The sequence below is a fragment of the Platalea leucorodia genome, assembly GCF_965183815.1.
Source record: "Platalea leucorodia genome assembly, chromosome: 11".
Lineage (NCBI taxonomy): Eukaryota > Metazoa > Chordata > Aves > Pelecaniformes > Threskiornithidae > Platalea > Platalea leucorodia.
This window is the reverse complement of record NC_138833.1, coordinates 17,841,719-17,865,384: the sequence shown is the minus strand read 5'-3', so window position 1 is coordinate 17,865,384 and position 23,666 is coordinate 17,841,719. Positions and strand designations below refer to the sequence as shown.

The window sequence follows — 23,666 nt, the reverse complement described above, 5'->3', positions numbered from 1 at the left end:
ACACCCTGCATTCAAGTCATCACCTTTTAGGGGAGCTGTGCGAGGCCGGCCCTTTGGGGCTTGCTTCCCTTTTCCTTTCCCCAGCAGCAATTCAGCATTGCGCTCTGCATTGGGGCCTAACTTTGCCATCAAGTGGTCTGGTATTCCCTTCATACAAGCCTTGGCCTGCAACTGGTCTTCAGAGTCACTCAAATCTGACAGGTCACTATTGGTACTGGAGTCCGAGTCCTGTTTGGATGTCAAGCTCCGCTCATCTAGAGAGAACCTTTTCACAGCTTCAAAAGGGGCTTTGTTCTCCTGTGGAAACTCTGCCTGTGAAGAGAAAAAGCCAGGTGGATGTCTGCCAAACACATTAGAAAAAGTTTTCAGAAGAGGATTGTCCTGCTGGCCAGGCCCAACAGCTGGTTTTTCTTCTGTTGGGCTGGAGGAGAGTGTGGGCATCTCAATAGGCTGTGTCAGGTTGCTGGTCGGTGAGCTGGAACGGCCATTCCCTACAGTGGAAGGGCTCTGAACACCAGCAGCAACTGTTGAACCAGGAGTACTGGAGATCATCTTTGAGGAGTCAGTTGTTATAAACAAGGTTTTCTTCTTAGCTAGAGAAGAGTCTGTAGAGGTGAGTGATTCCGGCCAGCCAGAAGTGGCCTTATGACCCACAGGTGTAGAGGGAGTAGAAACCCCTGTCTGAGATGAAGACGCAAAGCCACTGAAAGGACTAAGTTCTGCTTTCTCAGCAAATGCCAGGAAAGGGTTTGAGGGTTCCTCTCTTGATAGCTTTGGGGGCTGTAAAAATAGGTTTTCATGACTATCTGGGGGGCGAGTATTCAACAGACTTCGTGAAAAGGCTGGAGTGAGGGTAGGCATAGATTCCACAGGCAGCTTCCGCTCCACAGAACTGCCAGACTGGGCTCCCGGTTTAGTGTCCGCTGAAAGCATTTTACCTTTACAGATCCCAGCACCCACACTCTCTGTGCACTGCTTGAATGAGTCCCGACTAGAGGCATCTTCATTCAAGCTCTCCGAAATGACTGTGAAGTAGTTACTGGAAGGTAGATTTTGGGACATGCATTGAAAAAACAAGTTCTTGGACAGGTCAGAATCTTTCTGAGCCTCTTGTCCAGTACTACAGCCAAAAGGAAATCCAGAAGGCTTGCTTTCTGGAGTCACCACTCCATTTGATTGGCTCCTTCCACCCCCAAATACCAAGGACTGGGAAGCACTTGGGAGAGAGACTCCAAATCCAGAAGAAGCCAAAAGTGAATTTCGGGAACTCTGAAACAAAATTAAAAAGCATTAGCCTATTAAAGGATTCTTGTTTGATTCAGCAATACTTTGGTTCATCTAACTGTACAATTAGCATTCTACTTATCCACCTGTAATAGAAACTTCCAGCAGAATTATTTACAATGAAGAAAGTTCTTTAAAGATTCTGCTAGACTAATTTTTCCTACCTACAAGCTAATGAAACTAATGAGCTAACAGTGTCTGGTACATACTGAAGACACACGGAGGAAATGAACACTTAATGTCTTATCAGGCTTTAGAAGAAAAGTGAGACACAAGACAAGGTGAACTAATCCACAGAAAAGCAAGTTATTTAAACTGCTGATTGTTTCAATGCAAATCAGCAAGAAGAGAACCTTAATTGAAACTGCCTTGCAATAATCTCCTGCCTTTCACCCTCCCCCAAGATCATCCTGACGAGCTTCTCCTACTTAACCAGCACTCCTGAAATAATTAACTCAGTTTGCAAAGTTAATTAAACAAAGAAAGCCCTCTAGCAGTTAGTGAACAAACCGTTCTTGGTCACAGCAAGCCACATCTGCTGACAGGCAGGTGGATGCCTGTGAAGTGGTGCCTTCAAGGGAATTACTCAATAGAGGTTAAGCACAAAGGGCTTTGATGATCTTCAAATACTGGGAAGTTTTCTAACTTGCAGATTTCTACTGGACCCATAACTGTGATACGGAATATTCACTTGCTCTCTTCTCAATTTATACTTATTCGGATTTTCCAATTCTAACAGTCCTACTGTAACTGATTATATTCTGCAACAAAGTCATCAGTTCTACTCCTTTTCTTTGAGTTTCAACTTAGAAACCTTCTCATGAGGAATACTCATGATTAATACACTTTTATTCCAAGGCCATGTTAAATAAAACCACAGCCTCTGCGCAACACCTCTTACTGGTCGTTAGTGTCACTGCACACCTACTACACTGCAAACTAATGTTTAGCTTGTTCCACGTTATCAACCTCCAGCTGTAATAACTTTAATAACATATTAGTGTCCCCTGTGACAGTTCTTCCAGATATTAGAATTTCAGAGCCAAAGTAATTTTCACAAACTGCGTTCTAACAGTTTTAAAAAGCATATGAGTATGAATGCGAACCAAGCTTATTAAGTAATCTCAAGGACCAAATCGCTCTATGATAAAGTGGACAGTCTGAAGCAACAACACATGTGAACTATCTACAACACTCTTACTAATTTATGTAAGGTTCCCTCCCTGATGGAAAATACAGTTTGAAATGGACTAGGGGTCTACCTGCAAATTCTGAAGACAGATTATTAATAATGATTTAAAACAAGTGATTTGGGGATGGGGAGAGGGAGGGAAGGAGATGTGGTACCAAAACTTCCCAGCACAATTAAAAGTTATTCCTTAACGCCATTGACGATAGATACAATTTCAACCGTTCACCTACACAATTTGTAGTTGCTACCAACTCTGAACTTTTTTCTTCCCCTCCTTTTTTTTTTTTTTTTGGCAGGGGTGGGGTGGAAGAGAGAGCAGGTTATATTGTTATACAACAATTTCATTACGTAACACTCCTGTCTCCTACAACTCCCATTTCTCCTTTACACCTTACCATCTCGGAATCTTTATCCCAAGGTAAACATCTTGCCTTTCCCCACCCCGTTCCATTAGCTAATACAGAAGACACAGATAAATGTAATCCATTTAACCTCCTGGCAATCACCTTGGACTCTCTAATGTATCTCCCATTTTCTTCACTTTTTTATACAGCAGACTACAAGTTTCTTAATTTTTGCTGTACTTACTGAGGTGGGGTTTTGTTTTTATAAGCCTTCATTTGATTACCTAAAAAGTCTTCTGTTTTGTTTTTAACAGGGTTTCCCTTCTACTCTTCCACTTTTCCCCTTGCAAACAAAGAAAAAACTAAAAGGTCTTCAAGCTGCTTCCAGAATGAGCTCTTTATTAAAATTTATTCTAAAGGTACCCATCTTAAATGTTTTAATTATTTCCTTGTTTTCAGCCCTAGATAATAGATGATGCAACTGGCTCATTTTTCTACTACGGAGATATCATAGCTGTAAAAGACAAGCTAGGCATCTATAAAAGATCTTCTAAATGAAGCCTTACTGTTTTTCTGGTTTTGAGGCTTTTTTTTTTTTAAAGTAACTTGAATGTTCAACTCAGTGCACATTCTCATGCGTATTTGTTTATATAAAGGCAAGAGATATTAAGTAGGTTATCTTCCATACGACACAACAAAATTAATGATATTAAGTGCAGTGCTTAAAGTGACTTTAAGGCTGCATTTCTCAGATTAAGGCTGAATACAGATAAGAGCGCTAAAAAGTTGTCTCTTACAACTCCTCCACCAAATATCTTCCTTTTCTTTTGAGGTCTTTCTTAGACAATAGAAAGGTTTCCTTTGGGAGGGATTCATCAGAGAAAAAGTAGTTTTCTCAATTCCATGGGCACACTTTATAACAGGAATACATTGCAGAAGATCCATTGCAAATATGTATGTCTTGAATACGCTGGATCATGAGCTACTCACCTCTCCCTGGGCTTGCGATCGGCCTGTTTTCAGTTTCTCCTGTCCAGTAACAGCCGGCAAACTGGTATCAGAGATTCTCACAGTTGTCGGTGTCAAAGCAGTTGTAGTAACTGCAGTTGCAGAAGTCACCGTGCCTTGGCCAACCTGTTCCAGTGATTTTCCTGCCTCTTTACATCCAGATCCCACTAGTAACGTTTGCCCAGCCACAGAGGAAAATGGAGTGAAGGGCAATGGTGTGTCACCACCAACTGGCTCATCTTGGACTACTAGTGTTCGGCCATTCTCTTTGGTGTAAGTGGCAAAACGAATATTGCGATTAATCTGAGGAATGAATGAAGGCAACTGTTTGGCCCTTGGATCCAGTCCTGTTTCGCTATTGGAGCCTCCTTTCCAAGGACCTCTGCTTGCCTCACCTCCATCGCTACCATTGCTATCCACCTCACCCCTCTCCTTTAGCTTCTTTGTTGCAGGATCACACCCAGAATCTGAAGCGTTTTTCCTCCTCCGTCCATCCTTTCCCTCCAGACTTTCTTTCTTCTTTTTCCCTTTAGATGATTTAGCTGCTTTTAGGCCCCCTCCCTACAATAAACAAAACCATGCAATCACTAAACAGAACAATCAGGAATACCTGTTCAAAGAACATTCTCCTGTTAGAACGAAGAATATATTACACTGCTCTTAAGCTTAGGAACATTTCTTTTAACCACAAATTGAGACATCGAAGGAAAGATACTATGTGAACACAGAACACAAGCATAAGTGCAGTCTTGTCTTTTTTGTACTAGGATAGGATCGTCACAATAAGATCTTCAGCTGAGCTACTTTGCTGTAGCACGTACCACATCATGGCAGATTCTGGGAAACATGCAGCATGGCCATACTCCAACACGGTTCTTGCTAATGTATGAAAACTATTTGCACACTAATTTTTGCTACAAGTCTAATCCCCACAGTTCTTCTGAAGGGCACACTTTCTGTCCACTACCCAAAGCCTACAATATTTAACTACAGAAGATAGCTTGCCCTTTACAGAGGGTAAAAACACAGGTTCAAATGTTATCATGGAACCTCTCAACTGAAGCAAAGAAATGCCACAAGCATAAAAGCCTGCTTCAGAGAAGCCAGATAGTAATTTTTAGAAATGCCTAAAAAGGTCTGTGAAGAAGCAGAGTGATCCCGTTAGAAAAAGGCAGTAAGCACAGAGACATTCTTTATCAGAGCACTACCTTTTAAAATGGAGCACAACCACAGGTTTATTGAACCCCCCGCCCCAAGATCCACGCTGAACTTAGAAAAACAGGCCTGAACAAAAAGAAAACAGATTGTTTAAAGAAAGCTATGACCATCTCTCAAAGTGGTAAAGAAAATTTTCCTCTTCCAATTACATAATCAAAAGCCCACAGTGAACACAGCATCAGTTTTCAGTTGTTTCCATGTTTTAGATGTTTTATATCTAAATCTTTATGAAGTTTCATACTATATATACAAGACCTGAATTGTTGCAGTACCTCGCTTGGAGAAGTGTTGTCCATCACCACATGAATCAGTCGAGGATCCACCGACTTTATTTCACCACTCTGATTTTTATGCAGATTGATATTGAGGAGGTCGAAGGAAGAAAACAGGAGGTTAGTTTTTAATTTAGAGTATATAGTATCAACACAAGAGACCTTAAACACAGGGTTACTCTGCAGCCCCTCTCCCATTTGCCTTTTCTTGCTGTTCTGCTGCCTTAGTAATATTACAGCCTTCCAGTTTACCTTTTATCCTTTTGCTCCTCCTCTATTTCAAAAACTTTCAGATTTGATTCCTACCGCTGTTTCCTTGTGTATTTGTTCTACTGAGTATCTCTAGAGGCATTCATGGCATTAAATAGAGCTCTTAAATTTGATTTAGTACTGTTCTAGCCTTCTGCACATTCACTCTGCTAGATGTAGAAATGATGTACGTCCTTGCAGTAGTCTCTTTCTGCTAACTATCCTCATCAGCATCTCCCCAAAAGGAGCAACGAACACCCAATCTCTGTCACTGTGCTTGGAGGTTACCTTTTTATTTCACAGTAGATACACAGAGTTGGGTGCTTCCTGGCATGTATCTGCTGAAAACACATACTCCAGAATTTCAATGCCTCTCCAAAGTACTATACTTATTTACCATACATAGTCTACTTTTTTGCTGTGCACCAGCAATAGATCTAGTGGTCAAGAGCGCAGGATTACTGCGTGTGGACACAGGACTTATTGGGCACATTCAGTGCATTCATTCTGCACACGTATTTTACTGCACATGGAAAAGGCTACAGGGGCAGGGGCCATGGGACGGGACCCAAAAAAACTGAGAAGAATGCTGCTGCTACAGTAACTTACACACAGCACCACAGACCTGTTCCTAGTTGCTCCTGAAAAAAAGGAAGCCTTTAGGAGCAGGCTGCTGGTAAGACTGAACTACCTGTCAGCTGCATAGAGGCATATAATACAAACCAGATAACTCTAGCAGCGCACAGATTTTCTACGCTGTTTACAACACTTACTAGGTTTACAGATAGGAACAGGGCAAAAATAAACAGCCTAAGCTAAAATACATCAATCAGTTATGTTTAGACTAAGACTTCATCTTCTAGGCTACACTTGTTTCAAACCACTTGTACAGCCTGTCAGACAGAAGCTGAGAGAAGGCATAGGAAGACCACAGCATAACAGACCCAGAAGGCAGCTTTCTGTATATCAGCACGCTCCCCCATCCAGAAAACCCCTTCCAATATTTTTTCATATAGCACTTATTTCCCAAGAAATTCTTATAGCTTCTTTTATAGAAGTGGGCTGTGTATCATCTTTTATTGTGGAAACTCATCATAACAGAAAGAAAAAAAACTCTGCAAATTGCAACATGGATAATTACTCATCTTTTAAAGTAAAAAAACAAAGAACCATAAGTACAAGTTTTGGTGAAGCTGTCGTTCTCCACAAGATATTGAGGAATAGTATTTTAGGAACACCAAAGCAGTGTTTCATATTTTTACCTCAGTCACAGACACCTCCATAAGACGAGTTATTGGGTCTTGATGGCTCACAACACCAGAGAGCCAGCTATTTTCATCCTCTGGTTGGTAAACCTTAACTCTTTGGCCCTGGACACTGTAAGGACCTGGAAAAGAAGGACTTTGAGTACATTTTCCAGACAAGCATTGTGTCATACTAATTAAGAGTCATACAATAAAAAGAGTTCTGTGCACATAATTAGGGCTTGAAGTGTCATCTTTCAGCTGGAAAGAAATTAAAACGCTAGGGCTTCTGCTGCAAATCCTGCATAAGCCATGCATTCTATTGTAAAAAGTCAGTAAGCCCTCATTGCTGTAACTCAAAACTATTGTAAAGACAAAATTAATGCAGTTTACAAGTAAAAAAAAACGCAAAAGATCAAAATAAACTCAATAAACAAAATCAAGCTAGACGGAGGCTCCTTGCTAAACTAAACTCTTTTGCTTTCTAAACCTACAGGTCAGTAATTACGAAGCATCAATCCAGTGGACAGTCAGCATTCTGACTCAGTCCAGATGCATCAAATCCCAGTATAAACTGCATGTAGTTCAGAATAGAAACATATATCTGTAACTGTGGAAAATGTAATAGAATTGCACAAATATCCAACATCTCTAAACCAACCAGTCTTAGTTCTTTGACATGAGTAACAGATCATCTACAGACCGGTTTCCTCCAACCCTGCCCTCACTCTCCACATCAGCATGCAGAGCTTTCCTCCTGCCCTAAGTCCAGACAACAAAAACTTCGTTAATATTAGATCATCAAAATCCACACAATCCAACAGCCTGTATCTGATACAACCAGAACGAGGCTTCAGAAGAAGGCTCCAAACTGGGCAATTCTGAAGCTACTTGCTCTTGTAAGAAGTATTGTCCTCATAGCATTTTTAGCAATAAACATTTTATTTAACAAAAAGGCACCAAATCCCCATTAAGAATTACATCGTCCTTCAAATATAATAGTGGTCTACATCTAGGGTGGCCACCTGGCCCATGAACCCAAACTCTGGGTAGAAAATCGTTTTAGCACTTGAACTAGAAGACTCCAATCTGACAACAAAAGCTGCAATCAGGCTTAACCCTAATACACAACCCACAAACAATTAAGGTATTAACTATAGGCTGAGCAGCCACGGCCACACCACATTTTCAACTTAAACAATCATGTATTAATTATCAAACTGCCAAAATTTGAATTTGATGTCACAAAAGAAATTTTTTGAAGATCAACAACTACAGTGTAACTTCACTTCTAATTTCCAGAATTATAGAATAGATCTATAGAATAGGATCAAAACTTTAAAAATTCAAAACTAAAAGCTAAAATAAGGGAAGTTGTAAATACATGGACATTATCAAGAATACGTTGTCCTACTTTAACTACATCTTCAGTGGTCATTCCCAGTAGGTATTTCTGGTTGTATCTCAGCAACTGCTTACCTGTATCCGTGACAAAATAACGCTTCTTTGTAAAGAACTTGCAAAACAATACAGAAAATTGACCTTCCAAATCAAACAGTAACAGACACTATACTATTCTCCTTCACAAATCCCAGCATAGTCTAACTGTTCCACCACAAAGCAGCTCTGAGAAAGAAAAACACAGTCTCACCTCTACTAAATATCTCCTGAAGCTTCTGGTCACTGATCAATGCGTTGACAGATTCTCTTAGTGAAGGCTGTTCCTGCAGAATCTGATTTTGACTCTCTGTTCCCATCTGCCAACAACAAACAGTTTTAACATAAAAGTACAGTCTTTTAAGGTAATAGAATCATTAGTTTTTAAGGGACAGCTCTTCTTGGACTGCTCTCAGAGACTGACAAACCAAAAAAAAGTAAAACTACGAAAAACATTGCTGAACATGCCAGGAGGAACAAAAGGACTAGCTATGCAAAAGCTGTTGCAAAACTTCCACTGCAAGTACCAGCTACACGATGCTTGACAGCTAGCTCTCCAACTGACCAATACAGAGAAGAACTAGGACTTTTCGAATGCAGATGGAGGTTAGTGTAAGCACCTGGAAAAGCAGGGGGACAAATGCAAATACATGACAGGGTGGTGAAAGGAGGAAGACAAGAATATGGAAGTGGAACAGTAAAAAAAAAAAATTAATCTGACAATCACAGCACAAAGTTAAATTTGCACTTTAACTGAACACAGTTCAAATACCTGAAACAAACGTAATCCACTGGCATCAGACAGGAAACGTAAATGTCTGTCCAGAAGAAACTCCACTGGGACCACAGAGCCTAAACCCAGCTTATCTACTAGAGGAGTGAAGGTCTGTGATGAACAACAGAAAACAAAGGTTATAAAAATGACTGAGCGCACATACAGGCCAGCGATGGTTGTTTTCACATGCTATTTGAGTATCACAAAGAATAAAATGTTTTGTTTCTCACCTTGCACCATCCAGTGCGTGAGTTTTAACGCAAATTATTACTCATTAGGTCTAAGCCAATAATTCTTACAAGTGTGGCATGTAACAAGAAGGAATTATAGAAAATTGGCTCCACTTATTCTGTTAGAACTTAAAGCAGAACTGAAAACACTTTTTGTGGTATTTGTTTTTTCATAGGTAAGCACCTTCTGATGCTCAGGTTAAAATAAAAGCTTTGGCTAATGTTTGAAACTATGCTACATATTTCAGGTATAGCCTCCTGAAAGGAGCATTTTTATTCCCATACAGAAGTCAGGTGTAAGTAATTTATAGGCATATTAATAAAGGGGGGCATCTTTTACTACTGTTTTGTGAAAAACTGAAGTTCATAACAGGTGTACTATTGTTATTCAAGCTGCAGGACAAGTCACTAAAAATACCTAGCAGAATCAGAATGACAACCTTATAACGTAACTTGCTGATGGAAGAGGAAGTTGCCAACACTGGAGTCTTTGAAACGTATTATCTGGCTCACGCTCACACTTACATGATTGTAACACACAAGTATTCACGACATTTTTCCCTTAACAGCTCTCATCAAGTTCGTTCACACTCCACACTCCTGTACACAACAGTACGAATATAATAATTTTACGTAAACTGAGAAAAATAAATATTTCCTAAAAGTGAACAGGACTATAAGAAAGAAACAATGAAGGATGAATACACATTCCTAAGTGATATATCCCAAAAAAACCACCAAAACCCAACACCAACACCCCCCCAAAAAAATACCATTCACTTTGTAATGCTAAGTAGTTGGCTTCTCAGAATTGTCCACATTGCATATATGTACGCCGGTGCTTTGGCTAACTCCAGTCGGTATTCCCATGCAGCTATTTGCGTAGGCCTCCAGTACTTAGTGAAAGCTTGAGTGCTCATGTGGCTGTCCAGAACACATGGTATGGAAACATTTTTTCAGCAAGTCTACAGATATATTCTAAGTAATAGTGGAAATACTCTGGAATCTTCAGTGGACCCATATTTGCTTCTAACAATCTTCTAACAGGTTCTGACACAACTCATTACACAATCAGTGTGTGGACTATGGTAGCACCCCCAAATCACTCCGATAGCAAGATACTTGGGAATCATCTGAAAGAAATTGATCCTGTATAAACACAGTGTCCCAGATGAAATTAAACTGGAGTTCACTCTTGGAGACAAGTTGGAAATACATTGAAAGGGAAATGCCACACCTATGGAAAAACCACTATATACAGAAGCTCTGCTGTTGCTGTACAGGCCTGGTTTTCTTATGCCTTAAGACAACTGCAATAAAGAAACCCTCAGAGACAGATGCAGTGCTGAACTTGTTGCTTTGAGCCCAAGTGTCAATTTAAAACACTAAATTCAAATTCTACCAAGGCACAAGGTCCTTGACTGGAAAAAATATTTCAATGTGCCTATGCACAAAATGTAGTATTAAAAAGCAGAGAGTAGGATCCCAAGCAGTCCAAGGACTGCAGGAAGAGAAAAGAAACAAAAGAAGGGCAAAATAATAAAAATTAGACAGCATGAAAACAAGGGTAGGATTCTCACATACAATGCAGAAGCCACTAAGAGAAGAAAGAAGGATGTAAGGAATGCTCTTCACTATATACTACTTATCAAGATGTTTGCAGAATGCATATACTCAGATATGCCAGCTAAAACATATTGGCTTTGGTCTCAAGTGTCATGACATGTAACTGCCATGTAAACAGCAATATGGATAACTACTTCAAGAAACAGGACAAAATTTTGCATGTCACGTTAGTTAATGCTGAAAACAACACTGAAATAAAATTTTATTTTAGATTAGGAGTGGTCAACTTATGACTTATAGGTCAGGCACAGCCCACAATCTATTCTCTCCCCCAAAGTGCCTTCAGGAATACCTATTAAAATGATGCAGCAACCTTTACCATACAGAGCTCCATAATAAGACCAAAAGGCTTATTCTCACAATTCAGAAAAGCCTACCACACTCAAAGTTCTAAAATAGGAAAAAATAATCTTTTCAGATATGTATCACATTTCTTCAGAGACCCACTGGTAAACAATATCTCATTTCTGTGAGCTTTCAGTTTCCAGGGCGGGAACTGGAAGCATACTGCCTCTCCGATGCCTTTCCAAAGGCACTATAATTCCCAGTTAACTGCTCTCCTCTTTACCATTTTAAAAAAATCCATCCCCAAGCAATTTTTGGTACCTGCATAATGACGCCCTGTACGATATCCAAGCCTTGTGTTTCACAGCAGAGTTGAGGCAGACCTCTGAGGATATGAGAGTTTTGGCCAAATACTCACCAGTGCAGGCCACTGTGCCAGTGAGACTCGAGTCCCCTGAAGCATAACTGGATCATTTCGAGGTGCCCAAACCAACGATCCTTCCAGCAACAACACTATAACTTCTTCAGCATGGACTTTCACCCAGGCATGTTGCTTCCAGTTACAGCCATCGAATTCCACAAAGATCTGATAAAAAAAAAAATTTAGAAGGTATTTCAGCTCTTTTCAGACACTGAATAGAAAAACAATAGATTCCTACAATCGCTATGGATAAGGAGACAGCAGCTTTAGTCAGAAAAATCAGGTTAAGTATTGTAATAACAACGCTGAGAACATCACATCTACATAGCTATCAAACGCTACAAAAGAAACGGGACTCAAATTCACAGCAATTACTAACCTGTGAAAAATGATTTAATCCCAAACGCACACCACTGGCTCCAAATGCTGCATTTCCCCATGCAAAATTAAAGATGTGAAAACTGTTCATCCCAAAATACAACTGATGACCCAATGCAAGTCTCTTATACATTGGGATTTTTTTAGAGAATTTAGACACTCTTACTTGGCGCTTCAGCAGACGGCCTGTATCAGTATGGTTAACTGACATTCACAGAATTAAATCCTTCAGCCGGGAAAGTTTGTGTTTGTGAAATCCACTCTAAATCAGAAGTTTTGTGTTGCCTTGTACCTTATTAAACTCCCTGAACCAAATGCAAATATTTTGGATGGCATGAGATTATCCAGAAACATCTACTCACTAGATTTTTCATTACCTTATTTACAAGTGTGACAATATAAACCACACTACAATTCTAAATCACTATTCTGAGATATCATCCTCCTTTTTCTATCACAAAGGACAAATGTTAAAGCCATATGAAATTACATGGCAAGAATGCTAAGAACAGGAACGTGGGCTACAAGTCTCATTCCACATCCTAACAACTAGGGCTATTAAATGTTAAAGCACAGTCACATTCCAATCTTTCATCTACAGAACTTACAAACTACACAAATATAATCAAATACATCAGATGAACAGCAAGAAATTCCTAATCAGTTAAGAAACACCTTAAGCTAGACAGTCAAAACAGAGTTTTGTAATAACTACAAGATCATTGAGGGTAACGGAGCACTAACCGGAGACAGCCAGCTCTCTGCTTTACCAGTAATCCTTATTAAAAGGGGTATTAGAGACCACTCATACACTCCTCTTCCCCACTCCTCCCCCCAGACTCAAAAGCTCAAACTCCAAGAGAAGAGGGAGAGAATATGAAGCAACTCTCCTGATGAATTCTTGAACTCCGTAACTGCTCAAGCTTAAGCTGCCCTGCTGAGAAAGATGACTGGGCCTTTCAAGATATGCTTCCTCAATTCAACAAATTTCAGTAATATAGTGGAAATTGGACTAAACACCTTTTTGGTTTTAGTGGGCCTGTACCTTTCTTAATATTATATTTGTGCTACTTTGGCAGTCGAATGTGACATAAAGAGAGGACTAGCACACAGGAATAACAAAATGGAATTATTTGTTTATGTGGACAATATTAGTGAGGTCATCATCTTGTTACAATTCTCTTATCATAAAGGTTATATGAAAAAAGGTTGTCAAAAAGAACTATTAGAATAATGCTGACTTTGGAATATATGCCTTTTTGCAAGATATTTAAGAATTTGATGAAAAGAAGGGGAGATTTTATAAGTAACTACACAGACAGGACCTCTCACTAGCATGTCTCCTTAAACTAGCTGGCAAGGATCACTAAAGGCAGACAAATTCAAATAAGCAATAAAGTGCAGCTTACCACTCTGTGCCAAATATATAAGGATACCTATTAGATTTATTTTTAATTTATTACTTCACACAAGACTTAAACAAGTCAGTTTACTTTGTGACACACGTGAAGTGAGACTACAAGAAAATTTCTTCCAGTCTTAACCTATAAGACACCTCACATTTCTATGAACCATTATAAACTGATGAAGTGGAACAGCTGTACTTCTAGCTGCAAATTTAACATATTACTCCCTGGTTCAAAAAAAAAAAAAAAAAAAGAAAAGGGAAAAAGAAAAATACTACAAGAAATTGCCTGTGATGAACTTAAAGATGCATGTTCCATGTTTGTTTAAGAGGCTCACTAAATATTCTGACGGATACTGCATACCCCTCATATACAAAGCAGTAGCAATGCCATCTGTAACGTCCTAGCAGATGTTACAGCAGGAACCCTCTCAATCATCTACCAAAGGTTTTGGGAGTCTGGAGAGGTCCCCACTGACTGAAAGCTAGACAACGTTATTCCAATTTACAAGACGGGCATGAGGGAAGACCGAGGGAACTACTGAACTGTTAGTCTAACCTCACTATCTGGAAAAATTACAAAAATCACACAGGGTGCTACTGAAAGACATTTAAAGGACAATGCAATCCTCAGGCACAGTCAACACGGGTTCACAAAGGGAAAGTTCTGTTTAATTTAATCTCCTTCTATGACAAGATCACCCACCTAGTGGATGAACGGAAGGCGGTGGATGTAGTTTTTCTGGATTTTAGTAAGGCTTTAGATAATGTCCCTCACAGCATCCTTCTGGACAAGTTGTCCAACTGGGAGATAAGTGGGTTCACAGTTAGCTGGGTGAAGAACTGGCTGGATGGCAGGGCTCAAAGGGTTGTAGTGAATGGGGCTACATCTGGCTGGCAACTGGTCAGCAGCGGAGTTTCTCAGGGCTCAATCCTAGGGCCAGTGCTCTTCGGTATTTTTATCAATTATCTGGATGCAGGAGTTGAATGCATCATTAGCAAGTTGCTGATGATACCAAACTGGCAGGTGCTGCCGACTCTCTCAAGGGATGAGAGGCCTTGCACAGGGATCTAGATAGATTGGAGCACTGGGCAATCATCAATGGCGTGAAATGTAACAAGAACAAATGCCGGATTCTGCCCTTGGGAAGGAGTAATGCCTGACACAAGGATAAAGTAGGAGAGGGGTGGCTGGAGGGCAGCCCTGAAGAAGGGGATCCAGGGGTGCTGGTCGGCAGCAGGCTCCAGGAGCCAGCAGCGTGCCCTGGCAGCCAAGAGGGCAAACCGCATCCTGGGGGGCATCAAACGCAGCACAACCAGCCGGTCAAGAGAGGGGATTATCCCGCTGTATTTAGCGTTGGTGCGGCCTCACCTTGAGCACTGTGTGCAGTTCTGGGCCCTGCCATCTGAGAAGGATGTGAAGGTCCTCGAATGCATCCAAGGGAGGGCAACAAAGCTGGTGAAGGGCTGGCAGGCATGTCCTGTGAGGAGCGGCTGACGACTCTGGGTTTGTCTAGTTTAGAGAAAAGGAAGCTGAGGGGCGACCTCATCGCTCTCTGCAGCTTCCCAAGAAGGGGACGTCGAGAGGGAGGTGCTGAGCTCTTCTCCCTGGGATCCAGGGACAGGACGCCTGGGAATGGCTCAAACCTGCATCAGGGGATGCTCAGACTTGACATTAGGAAGCATTTCTTTACCAAGAGGGTGGTCAAACACTGGAACAGGCTTCCTAGAGAGGTGGTCGATGCCCCATGCCTGTCAGTGTTTAAGAGGCATTTGGCCCTTAATAACATGCTTTAACTTTTGGTCAGCCCTGAAGTGGCCAGGCAGTTGGACTAGATGGTCGTTGTAGGTTCCTTCCAACTGGACTATTCTATTCTATTCCATCACTTAACTCAGAAAACAGACCTTATCATTTTCCTTTCTAAAACCCCAGACCAACAAACTGGGTCAAAAGGAGAGAAAAAGACTTACAACATTATCATACTGAGATCATCTTTCTCCCCTGCAAAACAGAGAAGTCATGGAAGTTTTGTTTTACATGCTTTACGTTCAATATTCAATTTTCTTCCATCTTTGTATAATCAACATAAGCAATAGAGTCCTGCCAAATCTTGACTTACAACCATTAAAAAAAGGTGTTACTAATTCTCAGTCGATACCCCACAGAGCATTTTCCTACACACAGATATGCAGGGCAGCTGTTCCAGGTCCATGCAACACCACACATGATATTGTCAGTATTGTCAGTAGTTTCCAACAGATCACACAGCAACAAAAAGGATGAAAGCCTCAATATGAACAGCTATGTTCTCAGTTTCTGTTTCCAGAACATGGAATAGAAATCACTTTGTGTACTGGGTGTGCAAGAAACAGCAGCTGACTTGCACAGCACGCTGAGTGTTTGTGCATATACCACTTGGTATCACTACAGAAAATAACTACAGCATATTCATGAACTGATGCCCAATATGCTTAGATTCAATGAGAAAAACACTAAGGGAATCCTGAAAGAGATGCCTAACGCAAGGAAAGTAAGGACAGATGAGACAGACTTCAGAGTGAATAAACATATTTCCCTTTGATATTTAAAGCGGCAAACAGAAACATTCTACCTTTGTTGAAAAACCCAGAAGCCTTAAGCAAAGCAGCTGCATTATAACTGAGAATTTCCTGGGTTTTTTCTCATCTTAATTTAAAAATTGTGTAGTTCTGAGTCAAGAGGGAAATGTCTGTACACTAAAGCCCTGGCTCTTCGGAATAAATTACCTCTCAAATATATCAATGGCCCTACAATTCATAGGTTCACATCTACCGATCACATCTTCTGCTGACCCTCCTAACTCTGCTTACAGTCGGTTTAGACAAGCCATTGATCAGAACAGCAGTGGTGCTTTCTTAATACCAATGCTTTTGAACAGTGATATTGATGACAGCAACTAGATATGCAATTAGTGCAGATATATTTGTATCACAAAAAAAAATTATGCTGCTTAGACAAAAATGCACCTGCAGGATTTCCCAAGTTCTCCTACAGGGAAAAACGCCTTCCCTAAGCAATATTTAATTGCAAAAAATAAAGATTTTTATGTTTTGATCATTTGGGTTTTTTTAAATCTACAAAACCAGGTTTTTTTCCCAATACAAAAAAACCAGAGGATGCATACACACCTGTAATTCGCCCCCCCCCCCTTTTTTTGCCTGTCCCAATAAAAAGTGACACTAGAAAGCAGAGCCGTTGCTCTGCTTTATTTGATAGACACAGACAGCCCAAAGCATTTTTTTCCAGAAGACACGTTCTTGTCTAGCTACTACCCTAACATTCAGGCTTTAATACATTACAGAGAACTATAGTCTGGTTCAAGTGGAATTTCCCCTGAAGTTTTCCAACATCGGTTCCACTATAAAAGCAGCAACAATAGGAAGACCATAGTATAGCTAAGACAGATATATTGGTCTTTTTCATCACGTGTCACACAAGCTCTAAACATGATTTAGAATAGAAAAAATACTGCAGCTTCTTGCATTAGAATTTGCACAAAGGTCTAATCTAGATGCCATCTATGAAAAACATAAAATCTTTACATTTTAGGGTTTTATATATTATAAAAAGCAGAAGATGGCAAAAAATCCAAGTTCAAAAATATCCCTTAAAATGGTCTTAAATTTTACCTAGTTTTGAAAGGAAGGATGGTCCATCAGTTGCTAGAGAGTAGCCAGAGACCCAGGTTCAATTCCCTGCTTCATCAGAGGCTTCCTGCATGACCATGGTCAAGCCATTTAGTCTCACTGGCTGAGTTTCCCCATCTGTAAATTGGAATAATAGTACTTACGCCCAGAAAGGAGGCACTGGTAGGAATCTGTTGCAGACTACCAAGTAAAACTGGGTAACAAGTTGGTCCATGACCTCTTACTCATGATGTAGAAAGAACTACATTGTCAACATGTGGGAGAGGAAAGAAAGGAAGGTAGATACTGAGATTTCAACTTGGGAGACACATCTGAGATCTTGTGCAGCTAGTACCACCATTAAATGAGATTAAATAAACTACAGCAGTTTTCTAATAGCTTTCTAATGCAATCAAAGTATTATTTTGGAATCCATTATGTGGGACAAAGACAACGTACACACCGATGCTTAGAAAACTTTTAGCTTCCAATCCAGTAATCATGCTTCAAACTATTTCTTACAAGCAAAGGCAAAAAAATCTGATCTGAAGTATATATATACACACACTAGGTGTTTTACTGCAGCTTATTCCCAAAGCCAGGAAAAATAGGGGAAAAAAACAAGGAGAAAAATCCTCCTCTGAAATAATTTGTATCGAGCCAGGCAAAAAGTCGATTTCATCATATAACCAAGAAATCACAGTTATTAGACAGAAAAATTATGCTTAAAGGCTGATACTGATTAAGACACTATATATTTTGTGAACACACTAAATATATTCCTAAAATTAGAAAATATACGTAGTTTTTGTATTTCCTTGGCACCTTCCTATGCTCATAACGCATAATGATAATTAAGCAAAACAATCAGAAACGCTTTTGACAGGATCTAGGGCAGAAATAGTATTAAAACAGCAGGAACTAGAGAAATCATAACTGTACTAAAGCCATTACCTTATGGGGTAGCGAACTGCTAATAAATGGCCACAAATATTTATCAGAAGTGTTTCTGTTTTGCAATGGAAGATGAGCATTGGTATCACATGAGTCAACACTAAAAGGGCACAGTAATCTACAACAGTACTTAACAATTTCTAATAAAGATGAACATGTTTATGAATCAATGGGTTCCAGGTACCAGTAACTTTTTTTTGCAAGAGCTTAACAAGATACCTGCCTTCATGTACTTTACTTTTTTTAAAACCTTTCTTTCAACAATTTCAGCAGTTGAGGAGCCAGGTGTAAAAAAGGACAAGAAATGAATCTGATTACTAGCCTCAGTGCAGTTCTGGCCAAAACAGAGCGGAGAGCATGAAAATTAAAACAAAACTACAAAAATGACAGGTCTATCTCAAATCTGATTTGATAAAATTATTATTTTGTTGACTAATCAAACTTTTATTTTTTACTTCTGTAAAATATTAGTGTCACACCATACTAAATACATACAAGAGTACAAGTTAAACACACAAAACCCATGAACCTGATGGATCTCGAACACTGAAAAGAAGTATTTCATGTGAGCTTCAACAGACCTTGGTATTTGGTCCAACGTTACTTAGTTTTGATGCACTGATGACCCAGAAACACGGTAACAATGACAAAGCTGGCACCTTACTTAAAAAGTTCCAAAGGGAACAACAAGGATAACAGCACAGCCCTACCTCACGTTTTCGGGCAGGCTGATGGCATCACAAAACACACGTTTAGCACTGCCAGTCAGAAATTAGCAGCCTACTTCTTTGTTATAAGATGTTGGACGTGCGGTCAGAACACAGCATTGCATCCTGAGAAGTAATGCATTGGGAGTATTCAACAGATGCAAGCGATTCACTTTGTTTTTTAAATGAAGGGCTTTTTTTGTGAAACATAGCTTTTATAATCTTCAGGTGCACACAACACAAATAACAATTTTGCCTCAGTTTACTATTGAAGCTTTCAAAAAAAATATGAAAAAGCTTTGTTAATCTATTGCTACAAAGAAAGAGCAGTAACTTTCCCATATAAAAGTTACTTTAAAACATTCACTGGTAGATACAGATTAGATACTTAAAGGCCCTGTCATTCTCCACTTGCAGAAAGATTACCAGGTCTTCCAAGCAGAGAAATATAGGTCTCACACCTTGAAGTTAGGCTCTGGAAAACATTGGTACAGCATTTCACACCAGGAAAAGATAGCCTATGTGCTGAGCACAAAAAACAACTATTCTCTGATAAAATGGAAGCATTTGATTGAGGGTCTTCACATGGATCTGTTCTAGTTCCAAAAATGAAAGTGTTTGAGAACAAGTCACTGAACGTTGTAGCTGAGACCAGGATTGCAAAATTCGGCAGAAAGATCGCATGCTGAAGAGCTCTGCAAGTACACTTGAAGACAGAATTCAAAATTACCTTGACAAACTTGAGAAACTGCCTCAGATCAGAGCACAACACAACCACAAAAATAAGCACAAGGTGCTAAACAAAGGCAGAAACTACCAGTGGCAGGACAGGGATCAGTTTTATAGGGAAAAAAAAAAAAAAAGTGAGCAGATTATAATGGATCGTAAGGTGGTATACGTTCAGCTATTTTATGCTGTTTCAGAAAAGGACAGACACGTACCTAAACAGGTTTATAGTACACAAGACACCTGAAGTGACTGTCTCTCTACTCAGCCTCAGTAAGTCCTCTGCTAAAATACTTATGACCGGTTTGGGTCAGAACAGGAGACAGCGAAGAAAGCAAACAAGAACAATCAACGGTCTAGAAAATGCAAACTTCGGAGTGGTTAAATTAGGCTGCTTTATTGAGAAAAAAGAAGACTGAAAGGGGTATTAATAACATGTTCTTCATGAAAGACCTGCCAAAAAGAGAATAAATAATCCTATTTGATCTGTCCACTATAGAAATGACACAATATTGGGATTAAGATTCAACTAGAAATACTTGGGTAAGAAAATTTTCTTGAATGACAGATTACAAGAACAGAAGCAATGAAGAGACTATGAGGGGACACTGTAAAGACCTCTATATATTGGAGATGGAAAAAAAGAGGCTACAGAAACATGTCAGGAATGGCACTGGCAGAATTAATGATGGTTTGATGCAACAGGATGGAATGACAAAAAAGAGATGGGGGGAACCTGTCATTATTATTCAAAGGTGATCACTCATATGAATAAGTAAAAAGTGACAGAACACCATATGACACGGAGAATCAAATCAACATTGGACACCTTTCTGGAACACTCTTTATACAATAAATTACTGGGGCCAATACAAAAATCATCAGTTGTACAGCCATTTCAAACAACTACTGAATCAAAACAGCTTCCTAGAATTTAAATCTCTCTTGGCTGGCATTATGATTATTACATTTGAAGTCTAAACAATGGTCTGACACCACAGTACTGTATGGCAAACTCCACAGTAAAATTTAGATCTTTAAGTACCCAAATACAGTGTATCTGAAAAATATGAGTTTGTTTACTCTGTTCATTTGACACTACAACAATGATAAGTTTCCCTTTCTGTTTGTTTGTTTTTTACTTTAGTTTAACAAAGGAGGAAAAAGAAATTCTGAGATTAATAAGAAACAGAATTATAGGGGGAATTAGGAGCAACTGCAAAACAAGAATGCCATAGTTAAATTCTATAGTTATCCTAAAACCCCAGACAGTTCCAGGCAGGACCTGGTTTAATAAGCTCTTTAAAACAAGGTGGGGGGAGGGAGCCAAAAGAAGCCCACAACATGTATTTCAGCAAAAATAGTAGAGAAAACCATTCCTGAAAACACTGGTCTTCCACTACCTCCTCATATGGCTCAAAAAGGTATGTATTTAGACAAGTTGGGTTAAGTAGGTAGGAAAGAAAGAATGACAAAGTGCCAAAACAAACAGAATCCACCACAGCGCTCCATCAGTATCCCGCTTCTTTCAGTATTATAGCATTTCCAGCTTGAGCATCGCTACCGACCCTAACGCTGGCCACATATACGGAGGAAAATGTCAAGTACTGTGAATATCACAGCTCAGCATCAGTGCTGGAAACTACACATAAACCACAAAATGCAAGGGAAGAAGCCTCATCTTCGGAAAGACCCTACCCCATTCTGTACCAATGTCCGTTCACAGTCATTTTAGAGCACACTGCAACTGCCACACTCGTGTCGTAACAAACGTGAGCAACACTCAGAGCCCTGTACAATTAGCCCTGTCGGTGCCTCTGTGACACAGAGACAGTCCACAACCTTCGTTACCACAGGTATGAATGTGAGAGCAATCTAGTTAGCCCTCAATCCACGCTACCTCATCCTTGTAACAAGACACTACTCAAAACTGATGTACAATTTCGTTTACAACACAAGGTGAAGTACAAGCAGATTTACATCAAGCCTGGAACTCCAAAGACTCCACTTAATACAATCCAAATGCCAAAGGCAGATTGAGGGTGGCCTCAACACTTCTGCCCCCTCCCCGTGAGATTTAGCCACCATGCAAACTGGATCATTAGTCCAAGAAAAGCAGTTGTCCACAATTCAAAAATTAAAGTCTTCAAGTAGCATAGTGCTTTATTCTCCTGATACATAGCAGGTAACAAATAAGTGCATTTATAATTCTGTACGCAAAGTATCTTTATGATGTTACTTTCAAAACAGCACTTTGAGAAAATGCTGGAGGTTCTTTGTAGTCAGTGTATGTAGTGAACAGGATTTAGAAATTTACATGGGTAAAAACCCTGAGACCAGCTTAGATGAAGATCAAACCACACTCCAGCAGTTTGCTCTTACTGAAAGCGCCAGGACATCGCCTCACCAGGGTCACTACACAGTCTCACTGTTTCCCCTCGAACAAGCCACCCAGCCGACTCCACGGTGCGTACGCTTAGGGAACGTGCGGCCTAGAAACTAAGCACGCTCGAGGAATTGTTAATTTCCTGCAATCTTCCTCCATGCTGTTTGCTTAAGGGTCCAACGAAGCATCATGCACAAGAGATAGGAAGGGCAAATTTTTTTTTTTTTTTAATAGTAGTGTCCTGCTTTCAGCTGGGATAGAGTTAATTTTCTTCCTAGGAGCTGGTAGAGTGCTGTGCTTTGGATTTAGGATGAGAATAATGGTGATAACACGCTGATGTTTTGGTTGCTGCTGAGCAGTGCTTACACCAGTCAAGGACTTTTCAGCTTCCCCTGCTCTGCCCGGTGCACAAGAAGCTGGGAGGGGGCACAGCCAGGACGGCTGGCCCAGACTGGCCAAAGGGCTATGCCACACCGTATGGCGTCATGCCCAGTATATAAACTGGGGGAAGAAGGAGGAAAGGGGGGACGTTCAGAGTGATGGCGTTTGTCTTCCCAAGTAACCGTTACACGTGATGGAGCCCTGCTTTCCTGGGGAGGGCTGAACACCTCCCTGCCCATGGGAAGTAGTGAATTAATTCCTTGCTTTGCTTTGCTTGTGCGTGTGGCTTTTGCTTTACCTATTAAACTGTCTTTATCTCAGCCCAGGAGTTTTCTCACTTTTACTCTTTTGATTCTCTCCCCCATCCCACTGGGGGGGAGTGAGCGAGCGGCTGGGTGGGGCTTAGTTGCTGGCTGGGGTTAAACCACGACAAGTAGCTAGCTACTAAATTGACTTAATAGTAACGTCAGATCAAACTCTTCCACTGAAGTCTTCATCAACAAGTTTTTTCTTACACATTAAGAGCAGGAACATAAAATACCGGACTATCATCTCTCCCACATGCAGCACTGCTTTTTTCCACTCTACCCAATAAGACTCACGACAACTATCAGGCAGCTGAACACTTCCAGATATGAGCCGATTTGGACAGTACTGGTTTACGCCAAACAAGAAAATGACCGTGCCAAGTATGTCTCTTGGATAACAAATGCTATCCAAGTCAAATTTGGGATCTAACAGTAACCTCGTAGCCCTGTGGCTGCACAGTCAACCTGAGTCTATCAAACCAGCTGAAGCAAAACCTGCAACGCCGTGCACGTTAGACACAGTACCACTTTATGCAAGCCGTATCTCAAGCCCGTTATGCAACATCCCTCACACTCTGAAATGAATCCAGTAATTGTGGTGTATTTTACACCAGGCAGAGCCAAATATGTTAATCACCATGCTTTGCTTTTTAAGCGGAACTTTATTTCAGAAAATGTTTGCATTCCTACAGAAACTTCCTGCCATCGGAGACCTCCTTGCTGCATAGCCAGAGACAGACTGCCTTTTGAAGCAGTACCAGCCTGTTTTGCACACTAAGAACTCATTCACCACTCCCCAGGCCTATCCTTAAAAAGTGATGCCTTTTTTCCTTAATTTATACTAAAATTAACAGTTCTGAATTTTCTCTGCTATTAGTAACTTGAAATACTTGAGCTATTGGAAAGCATGAGTTTCATAGAATAAATTTGTTTTGGAAACACATACATATTTTTGTCAAATACTGTGCTCTTTGTTGCTATTTCTTCCAAAATGCATCTTTATTTGATGTCTGCCTGCATCCCAAGCAAAGTATCATAAAAAACGACTTCAGTGAAATATCAAGACAATCTTTTTTTACTACTGTTTCTTTCTGCAGCTATTTGGACTGTAGAGATGATGAAATCTTCCATTTCGCAAAACAAATCACCTAGAAATCCAAGTAGGCTGTT

General features: G+C 40.1%; 1 protein-coding gene across 5 annotated transcripts in view; it reads right to left on the bottom strand.

The window, feature by feature from the left end:
- Window positions 1-23,666, bottom strand: part of KDM3B (lysine demethylase 3B) — a 69,773-nt gene that overhangs the window by 36,254 nt on the left and 9,853 nt on the right. For 4 of the 5 annotated variants that reach the window (XR_014229508.1, XM_082324515.1, XM_082324517.1 and 1 more), the window contains exons 2-8: window positions 11,583-11,750; window positions 9,021-9,134; window positions 8,463-8,568; window positions 6,830-6,954; window positions 5,319-5,387; window positions 3,811-4,389; window positions 24-1,269 (exon numbers count right to left, since the gene is read on the bottom strand). Coding sequence is in view for 4 of the 5 variants with exons in the window: in XM_082324515.1 (XP_082180641.1) it covers window positions 24-1,269; window positions 3,811-4,389; window positions 5,319-5,387; window positions 6,830-6,954; window positions 8,463-8,568; window positions 9,021-9,134; window positions 11,583-11,750 (2,407 nt within the window). In the remaining variant the exon portion in view is untranslated. Of the gene's footprint in view, window positions 1-23; window positions 1,270-3,810; window positions 4,390-5,318; window positions 5,388-6,829; window positions 6,955-8,462; window positions 8,569-9,020; window positions 9,135-11,582; window positions 11,751-17,037; window positions 17,141-23,666 lie in introns of those variants that run through there. The other variant, XM_082324516.1, reaches the window with a different exon arrangement.